Source organism: Ruditapes philippinarum, unplaced genomic scaffold (assembly GCF_026571515.1).
Source record: "Ruditapes philippinarum isolate M1 unplaced genomic scaffold, ASM2657151v2 ctg6858_1_1_1_1, whole genome shotgun sequence".
NCBI lineage: Eukaryota > Metazoa > Mollusca > Bivalvia > Venerida > Veneridae > Ruditapes > Ruditapes philippinarum.
Genome location: NW_026867069.1, coordinates 72,073 through 82,884, shown reverse-complemented (window position 1 = coordinate 82,884; position 10,812 = coordinate 72,073). Strand labels below are relative to the sequence as shown.

The window sequence follows — 10,812 nt, the reverse complement described above, 5'->3', positions numbered from 1 at the left end:
GAGATAACCCATCTTCGAACTTGACCTAGTAATTATCAAAACAACCTTCCTGAAAAATTTCCAGGATGTTTGGATCATAACGGCAGCCACTGCAGTGTTAACAAACTTTTTCTATCTTTAGCTCCTGTGACCTAGTTTTTGACCGGAGATGACCCATCTTCGAACTTGACCTAGAAATCATCAAAACAACCTTCCTGAGAAATTTACCAGAATATTTGGATCAAAACTGCAGCCAGTAGAGTGTTAACAAGCTTTTTCTATTTTAGGCTGCTGTGACCTAGTTTATTGACCAGAGATGACCCATCTTCGAAACTTGACCAGAAAATCATTATAAACAACCTTCCTGACAAATTTTCAGAATATTTGGATCAAAACTGCAGCCAGTAGAGAGTTAACAAGCTTTTTCTATTTTTAGCTCCTGTGACCTAGTTTTTGACCAGAGATGACCCATATTAGAACTTGACCTAGAAATCATCAAAACAACCTTCCTGACAAATTTCCAGAATATTTGGATCAAAACTGCAGCTAGTAGAGTGTTAACAAGCTTTTTCTATTTTTAGCTCCTGTGACCTAGTTTTTGACCGGAGATGACCCATCTTTCAACTCGATCTGTATTTAGTTGAGACAAACATTCTGACAAAGTTTGAAAATGATCCAATCAAAACTGTGACTGCTAGACTGTTAACAACCCAGTTGTTGACGACGAACGACGCACAACGCACGAGGACGGACGCCGGACATAGCCCCATCACTATACCTCACCTTAAACACAGGAAACAGTTTTTAGGGTTGGCCAGCTTAAAACAAGCAATTATTAAAATTTTGCAAGCAAAACAAAAGTCCGGTACAATTATGTCATTGTGGAAGACATGAATGAACTTAAATCTTTTGAGTTCTTAGTTTATCTATATCATAGTAATGTGTTAAGTTTTCATGCCTATTATAATAAGGAAATTGTGTCTATACAACAGATTATCAAAAGATCCAATTTTCTCAGAATAAATATGTATTACTAATGTTTCAACTTTTAACTATTGTAAATAAATTTGTTGAAAGTTCCAAGTTTTTTGTTTTTTTTTAGATAATCTCAGGAAACAGTTAGGGTTGGCCAGACAGACTGACTGAGGGAGGGCCAATATAAACATCCCAGATTGTAACCAGAATATAACATTTTTAAAAACTGAAAAGGATATAACTCTTGAAATTAAGATGCTAGAATTATGAATAACATCATACATGATGTGAGTGGTGACAAAAAACAACTATAAGGGTTTTTGTCACAAAAACATGTCTCCCAAAACAATGTATGGTTCTGATCACTCCTGTGAATTTTGGTGGAAATCCCACCATCAATTTGACCTATGAATGCTGGACAAGATTTTTCTATTTTTGCTCTGGTAGCCATTTTGTGCAGCGAAGCAGAACATGCCCCGGATATGCACAACTAAGGATGTAAAGTTTGCTTGAAATCCCACCAGTAGTTTGACCTGTGAAGGCCGGACAAGCTTAATGCGGACCGAATAGGGATAAAGGGGCATTTCTATTGTCATTTTCTTTTGTTTAATAGAGGGTCATGGCCCCTTATTCTATTGTTACAGAATGAATTCTATTGTTCTCTTTTGTTGTTTACAGTTAGATGGCCCCCTGTCCCTATTCAGTAGTGCGGACAAACGGACAGACGTTGAAGGCAAAAACAATCTCTTCCAAAAATTTTGGGACACATAATTACCTTTCAGTCTGAAGTAGATACAATTTATAGTAACAAAGCAGCATTAAAAAATATAACACTTTTCAAATAAATTCAAATTTCTAAATGAAAATAATCGTGGAAACCATGGTGCTAGACTTATAAATTAATCACATATGATGTAGGTGTTTATAATGATCATATATTTGAAGTTTAATAAGAAGAAATAAGAATGTTATAAAATTAAAAAGGGAAAAATCAAAGTTTACAGGGGAGATAATTCTAGAAATAGGGACGATAGATTTATAAACCTTGCCACATTAATATTATCTTGTAGTTTGAAGAAAATCCTGTAAGAAATGAAGAAACAAATAATTTCTTTAAAAAAAATCTAAGTTCAAGTAGGACATAATTCTGAAAATAGTCAAGCTAGAGTATTGAATCTTTTTACACATGAGCAATAATAAGGAACATATACTTGAAGTTTTAAGTAGAAAACAACATTTTTTTCATGAAAATTCTAAGTTAGAGGATGATAATATAGGTGCTACATTAAACTTGCGGCATATGATGTGGATGATGATAAGAAACATATATCCTAAGTTTGAAGTAGATGCATAAGAAATAAAGAAGTTAAAAAAAAAATAATAAAAAATTCATGAATATTCCAAGTTCAAGGGTGGTAACTCGTTCAAAAGTTTTGAACCAAGACATGCATAATCTCCATATAGTCATCTATCCATATTTCAAGTTTCAAAAGAAAAGTTCAGTATTTTTTATATTATCACAAATATTGTTATATTTGCTATATTTTAAGTCTATTTGTTGCCATAGCAACCACATCTTTCAACATAGGTAAAAAAGATGTGCATAATCTCCAGATTGCCATTTACCCATATTTCAAGTTTCATAAAAATATTTTCAGTAATTTTTGCAGTATCACAGGATCCAGTTTTGTGGAATGACAGACAGAGGGTAAACCTGAATTCTCCTCCGTTTAAACCTGTAGGGGACTAAAAACTTAACAAATGCTGTTGCTGCTGCCAAAAAGTTCATATCAACAGCTCCGCTTTTTCCTCCTTGGTGGAGAAAAGAGGAGGTAGGAGCAATTATCAACGAAACTTGTTCTGGTTCATTTTCGATGATTTTATTATATTATACCAGAACAGAAATTACACAGTTTATGTTACAGTCTGTTCATACACATGTACACAATAACATTCAAAGATAACTTATAAACAAATCTGTACAGAAAATTACCTATATAGGTAAATCAAAATAATGTGATGTATTTGTGAATTTACAGGTGTTTTTAAACATTTTTGACAATAACTCCTTTAATTTTTACAGTAATATAAAACAAAGTGTTCCTAAATACACAATCATTTTGCTTCATTAATATTTGTTTAATGCAATGTTCACATGTTTACAACAGATATTACATAGTTACACTATAATCAGATCCCCATTTATGTCATAAAAATAACTTTTATTTTCTGTCGGAATTTACCATTTATACAAGACACTATTTACTCTTTGAATGAATATTTTTCCAACATACATACAGGAACAAAACATGTCTTTTACCAATATATGTTTGCATACAGAAGACAAACTAAAACCATTACATGTTTCATTAATGACTTACAAAACTTTGGTAATGTTTTCTCATTAGGGGAACTTAGTTGTTAACTTTCTAATTACAGAACAATTCCAAAATGAAGACACTAACTGATAAATAAAACTTTCTTCTGTTAAAAATGAACATATAAAACAATAAAATATTGCTGCTGTATTACACGGTCCTGACATGATATAACTACGATGTGTAACATTTCACCATCTGCAGGTCCTGTATTTACAAAGCTTTTAAACAATGTATTCATCTGTCTGTCAATACAACATGCAAGTTAAAACTTGCTATATATACAGAGTACCAGTATCTGTAAGTGCAAGTCCACCATGTTCTACACCAAGGTTTGGATGCACAATGTTTTCCTTCATTTCTCAATGCCTTTCTTCACAGGAGACTCTACAGACTTTTTCTGTCTGGCATAAAACATTTCTAGAGGTTTATTAACATTCCAGAATTTATCATTAACTTGTTCAAGTGTCATAGAGCCAGGGAGTGGAGTGTAATTGTTAGCACCAGTGTATATAAAGATGGCATACTTGCTTTCATCTGCTGATGAGGGATCTGAAAATACAAATGTTTATAGTTATTTTATGAAAGAAATGGCTAATGTACTACCTATACATGCATGTTTAGTAGCAAAAGCAGACTTCCCGAAATACGTCGGTCCGACGGACATGTCCGATAAATTTTGATCAGGTCCGACAATTTTTTATTCCGGATCGGTCCGACTGTCCGGCTTTTATCCAAGCCACATTTATACAAAATGGCGTCGCTAAAGGTGCCAAACCTGGGAAAAACCGAAAATCTACGTCAGAAGAGTGCGCAGAACAGCAATAAAAGGATGAAAAGAATAGACCTGAGACAAAATTTAATGAAAAATGGAAGCAGAACCATGAATCATTGGTGTATGACAGGGAGGAGATGAAAATGCGCTGTACAGACTGTGCCGATTTTTACGGCGAAAAAATAAAAGACAAAAAGTGTCTTAGAAATACAAACACAAGTTTTTCTTTGATTTTGATCAATTTTATTTGGTCCGACAGATTTTGTTTCGGTCCGACAGATTTTCGTGGTTTGTCAGACCGAATGTCTGACAGTTTTTTTCAACTTTCGGGAAGTCTGCAAAAGAATATCAAATTATATTTTTACATGGTAACAGAATTTTCATATCAGTTATAATCAATTAATTAAGAACCAATGCAAGCAGAATAAAAAGATCATAATGAACTTCGGTTAAGGTGTCATAAAAGAATGACACTGCAAAAATAATTTAAAGTTTTTGACAAAGCTTACTGTTGTCAGGTCTGCCTCTGAACCCAGCTCTTTATCTAAATCAAACATAATATAATAAATTGAGCCGCGTCACGACAAAACCAACATAATGGGTTTGCGACCAGCATGCATCCAGACCAGCCTGCGCATCCGCACAGTGCAGTCTGATCAGGATCCATGCTGTTTGCTATCAGTTTCTTTACTTGTTATAGGGTCTGTAAGCGAACAGCATGGATCATGATCAGACTGCGCGGATGCGCAGGCTGATCAGGATCCATGGTGGTCGCAATCGCATTATGTTGGTTTTGTCCTGATGCGGCTCAATTGCCTTCCATAATTATAGCAATAAAGCCATTTAAGTAAAACAATATAAAATATTTTACAGACAAAACAAAATGTTTTATTACCTGCATCACTTTGAACCTCCAGTGATAATCTGATAGCCAGATACTTGGAGAGATGGTCCACTACAAAACACAAACAGAAATTATATTCATACAGTTCATTACACTGTTAAAATTGACCCGTTAATAAAGTAGAAATATTGTAATCACAAACATGTAATATGACATTTGTAGTTAAGACATAGTATTCACAGACATTCGATCTAAGAGTTCTCATGATAATATTGCCAAATTTGTGATATTTTAAGAGTAAAATACAATACTCTTAAATCTAATTTGGTGACCCAACCCGTATGTACACCAAACTTGTAAAATATAATGTAAATAAGACAAAAATTGTGACCAAACATCATAATCATAAGACTAAATTTTTTACCTTTATTTATTACTATATTTTTCTTTCATTTGGCAATGTGACCCAACATATTTTTACATCATATATGTAAACCAATGTCTTATAATTACATTAGCAATTATTTAAGAAGTATTCAGATAGAAAAGGCTTGTGCACTGATAAGTATAATGATTCTAAAAGAATGACGACAAACCTGTAGCATTTGCTGTTGTTTTGATATATCTTGACTCGTCACTTCTGTCTGCACCTTCTTTTGGGTACGGTTTAAATACAAGCTCAATCTCATTTAGTTGTGGGACCTCGGGCTGGCTTGACTCTGGCAATCCATCTAGCAGGGAATTCTCTGTACTAGAATCATCTGAAAACTGTTTGATTTTCTTCCTTGGAGTGTTATCATTTGATGTACATGAACCAGTGTCATTTCTCAGTAATACATCAGTGTCAGAAGCTTGTTTTCTCACCCTCTGTGCTCTATTTAATGCTTGCTGTCTCAAACCCTCTTCAATACTGCAAATTAATATAAAAAGATTATCAACATTTGTTTATTCATTTAATGTCATGCTGACACATCTACTCATAAAGAAAAAATACATTCACGTATATATCTAAATCCATTGTGATCTGAAGTTTTTATACAGCTTGAATCACTTAAAGAATGATAATATACACTTGGCATGCCAAAATAAAATGTATATATTTAATTCAACTTTTTTTTCTACATTTCTAATTGTGATTCCGATTTGAAACACCTTGTAATTACATTTTTGATGAATTTAACAAATGGTTTTTTGAGGAGAAGAGAGTAGGTGTCATCTTTTAAATATACAGTACATCCATATGAAAAATGTGACAGAATATGAATTAGGACTGTAAATGTTTCTGTTAACTATGGACAAAAAGTAACCTCTTACAGTGTCTATTCTAGGAATTGAAAAATAGGGGTGATTTTCCCCCCTCTATTTCAAAAAAGGGGGCGATTTTCAAAATCAAAGGGTGCCAATATAAACTGCCAGTGTTAAATCGTCTGCATTAAGTTTATCCTGTTTTCTCGTATTCTCGGGGGGTTAAGGACTAAACTTGGTTGCATAATATTTATAAAACATTTTGTTACAGTATTTTTAGCCTGATACACAGAGAAATACCTTATTAACAAAATACAAAGAAAGAAAGATCGTAACTGTAAGCAAAACTAAAGATATTTCTGCTTGTATATACTGACCTTCACCCTCTATGTGAAGCAGGTGCTTTCTCGTATTCTCGTGGAATTTGATTGGTTGTTAAGGCTGGTCGCTATGTGATGATTTTATTCTACATACCAGTTCAAATCATTAGTGCCACACCTAATTAAGTGTTAAATGGCCTAAATCTGTAATTTTATTGTGTTTTAATAACAGCTTGGCAGTCCATATCAAACTTTAAGGATCATATTGATGCCTCTTTGGTACCAAATGATTTTGATTGTTCCAAAAATAGTTTGAACTGAGTTTAGTGTTGTTATTCACATAATCTCTCTAATATATATTAAGTTTAGGTTTATTTATTAGTTACTTATTAGCTATATGAGCATTAAACAATGACAACTACTGTTTTCCATTGCAGTTGTCAAAAGTGAAATGTGTTTAGGACAAACAATGTTTCTTTATTGGTTTTTAATTGGAGTTCATATCTTTTTTATATTATCTATTCGTAGTACAAATATTTTGAGCTGTATTGTATAAATAGTAGTGTGAGACCGTCATTTGAAGCATCTTGCGTCAGAGACCCGCTACAGGTTTCTGCAACATGGAAAAAACTAGAAAATTGATGATTTTTGGGGGGAAATTGATAAATTTAATTAAATTTTCTGGATTTTACGATTATTTCCACAGTTTTTTTGTTTTTTATCGGTTTTTGCCGCATTTCTTTTATTTTTTTAATGGAGATGAAATGCTCTGCTAAATAGACATGTTTTCGGATATCGACGGAAGTCGCGAGCGTCGCTTCCATCCGTTTTAATGATTCCACGAGAATACGAGAAACCCCGAGAATACGAGAAACAGGGATACACTAAGGCGTTCAACCGATGAAATATTTAAAACGATAATATTTATTTAAGGCAGCAGAAGTTGTCCCCCCTTAATTTTTAAACGAAAACAAATTATTACAGAACTGCCGCGATTGATTATAAAGCCTTTATAAGGGATTGGCAATACAAATAATCGAACTATCTTTCACGTCTAGATCGTAGCCAAGCTAGGAATTGCCTGACCTCATTTTTCCTGATTATTAACTATACTAAAATGGCGCCCAACTGTCAGACCTAGCACACTAGTTCCGGTTGATACGGAACATTCCGTTAATTTCCGTCAACTCATGTAACCAGTACCATACGGTACTAAATTATTATAATTAGCTTACAGTTACCTCCCTTCGGTTTTCGGTGTAAATGTAAACAAAACAACCAAATATAATGCGGGATGGAAGTTTTACGGTTTTATTAACTATTTTTATAGATGCGCGATTTTCACGCACATGATTTTGAATTGTGCGCGATCTGTTAAATACTAGCGTGAATCGCGCAATCGCGCGTCCTAGAATAGACTCTGCTCTTACAACTATCAACAAGTTGAACAAGACAAACAAATAAAAACATGTTTATAAAGATGAAGGTATTGTCAATTAAGTGGGGTGAATTATCGCTTGTTACTGCAAGGCCCCCTTCCCCCATTAAAACAGTGTGTTTTTTCCCCCCTAAAACCGGAAAAAATCCCCTTTGAAAATAATATTAATGGCCATAGATCAGGATCATGTTTTTAAGTTGAATTTTTATACAAAGTATCAAAGATGTTTTCAATGTCATTGGAAATAACCAAAATATTTCATGACAGCAGCTTATTGATGATAAATTTGTTAATTGAATCTTGTTTTCACTTGTTTTTAATGAATTAATTTTCTTCTATTGAAATGAAAAATATTTGAAATTCATGCAAATTTCAACCCCCCCCCCCCTTCTGCATGGGCCCTGGCCCCAGTGAAAAAATGCTAACGAGAGCCCTGTACTAGGGTGAATTATCACTAGTGACATTAATTAGTGATAATTCACCCCACTTAATTGACAATACCCTCAACTTTACAAAAGTTGTTTGTATGCGTTTGCCTTCTTCAGTTGTTGATAGTTGTGAGAGGGTAGAAGTGTTGGGCAAGTTCTCATACTTCAAACTGTCAGTGGCACAACACATTATATTACCTATCTATATCCAGGTAATATAACATACCCCTTGCCAAGACGTAGGCATCTTTGATTGCCTTAATTTGCTAAATATTTATCTAAGATAAAGTAATTACAATAACACAATTCTTTCCATAACACTCACAGTGATAGCTTAAGGTCTTCAGCGTACCCGTTTATATACTATGACATGACGTGAATGCTGAAGATAACCCCGTAGGGAAAGTCCACCAATAATCGTGCCAGGAATCTGACACGCTCGTATTTATTCATCGAACATGCCACGAAGTAAAGTGAAGCATACCTTGATAAAACTATATATAATCTGTTGATAAGCCAAGGATGGACAAATAAAAATCTTATTACGAACATAAACTACCTAATAGTTTCCGACAGGTAAAAATTTCGGCACTTGGCCGCCATATTGCCAAAATGTTTGACCACGTGATTACGAGATTGACCTTTATGAACCCATGTGCCTCCAATATTTTTATAAATTATTTTTTTTATTGATATTGAAAAACGTGATTTACTGACTTTTATCTTCAATAAAATCATATTTAAGTACTAAAAAATTAATGAAAATAAATAAAAACATGATCTTAAATAAAAATATGAAAATCATGTCAACAAAATGTTCTAAATATAGTACACGACTCTATTCAAATCTGTTCCCGCGAATGACGTCATACGAGATCTCGCGTGGCACCTGAATGTCATGGCCGACTGTAGTCGGCGTAAATTGATGTTTTACAGTTTAATAGGCAATTTTAATGACAGTATTAATATTTTGATACTTTAATTGGTATAGAACGATATTAAAATAATTCTTTTATCGTAAAATGCACAAGAATTGATTGGGTCAAGTGTATTTGCATGTGAAAAACAAGAATAAATCAACTTATGTTATTCTGGTTAGGTTTCGTAACGGGTCTAATCCAAAACTTTAATGCCGCATCAGATGAAAAACAAAAATGTTAAATAGCGGCTTATAAAGTTTTGGAAGCCAGAACTATCACAGTGAGTGTCAGTATCCAGAGATAGATAGATAAATTAGAAAATAACCTATTTTGCAACTAGAATTTTTGTTTTGTTTGTTCAACACAGTTGGCAATTGGCGCCAAAACAGGAAAGATGACTCTGATTAACTTCAGGTGTTACAAAACTTTAAGCAACACCAGGGGTCAAAATCACCTCACCTGCTGGAGCCAAGAGATGCACAGACACCAGTTAATCTAACCCATTTAGTCGCCTTTAAGGATCACGCAGGGTTAAACTTAAACGGTCGCTTCAATTCCGTTGCCTCAAGCCGCAAAGTAAACCCCTCAGCCACAAGGGCAGGCAGCGGCTACAATTTAAATTTGTGCTGCCTGTTCAGTATCTCCAAAAATTATAAACTCATTTTTCATCCGAAGTATACCTGTGTGTGAGGGCTGCAGTACTATGATGTTTATTCAACTTGGCCAAAACCCTCTCCTGATGGGCTTCATATTCATCCCGGCTTGGGTAAATTTTAGAGATTAGGGCATCAAAGTTAGGATCCGGCCTAAGAGATCTTTTGGAGACCAGCTTTTTCCTACATGTCGGACACTCTTTGTTTCCGCTTCTCAGTGCGGTTATGATACAGTCTTGGCAAAATCTATGCAAACACTCTTTTGTTGTCATTGTATTTTTTAACATGTCGAGACATATTGGACACATCAGTTCGCTATGAAGGCTACGAGGAGAAACAGCAATCTCAGTATTGTCAGTAATTGCCTCTTGAGGAGTTCTGTGCAGCTCATAGAGACTTAATTCCCAAGTTTGAGTCGGTGCGTGAGGGGTTTCGTTCGCCATTTTGAAATTTTGATAATAAATTATATTCGAATAGAAGGAAGCACAATATCGTTGTCGTCTGCTGTATGAAATGGGAAGTGGGGTCGGCAAGACGGCGACTATAATATTCCCTCTTTCGATTTTTCATGTCTTGCAAATAGCAGATTTTTTTCTTAAATATGTTTTTGTTAAATTATGAAATTGAGAAATTGGTATTTTGCGCAGCAGTACCGTAATATGCGGAATATATAACTAAGTGAGAATCATGCATGCACGAGACTTTCGTGGTAACATGTGTTGACTACAAATACAATTATGATAAAATATTAACTGTACAGAATGCATATATGTGTGTGTATCGATATCTTTGGTCTATCCCTTTTTTAGATATGACTCAATCAACTCGTTTTTTTAAATCTACCAAGAGATTAGCGA

General features: G+C 34.2%; 1 protein-coding gene across 1 annotated transcript; it reads right to left on the bottom strand.

The window, feature by feature from the left end:
* Positions 1-2,818: 2,818 nt before the first annotated feature.
* On the bottom strand, positions 2,819-10,423 carry LOC132734734 (E3 ubiquitin-protein ligase RING2-like). Its single transcript, XM_060721581.1, has 4 exons — positions 9,983-10,423; positions 5,548-5,861; positions 5,003-5,062; positions 2,819-3,884 (listed from the first exon to the last, which is right to left on the bottom strand). Exons 1-4 carry the CDS (start codon positions 10,396-10,398, stop codon positions 3,688-3,690), a joined length of 987 nt encoding a protein of 328 aa, XP_060577564.1. The 5' UTR covers positions 10,399-10,423; the 3' UTR covers positions 2,819-3,687.
* Positions 10,424-10,812: the final 389 nt, after the last annotated feature.

Coding starts and splice junctions, on each gene's coding strand:
- LOC132734734 (XM_060721581.1), bottom strand. CDS start 10,398: ATGGCGAACGAAACCCCTCACGCACCGACTCAAACTTGGGAATTAAGT. Junction 5,862..9,982: donor ACTGCAGCCCTCACACACAG/GTATACTTCGGA, acceptor ATTAATTTGCAG/TATTGAAGAGGGTTTGAGAC. Junction 5,063..5,547: donor AACAACAGCAAATGCTACAG/GTTTGTCGTCAT, acceptor TGTGTTTTGTAG/TGGACCATCTCTCCAAGTAT.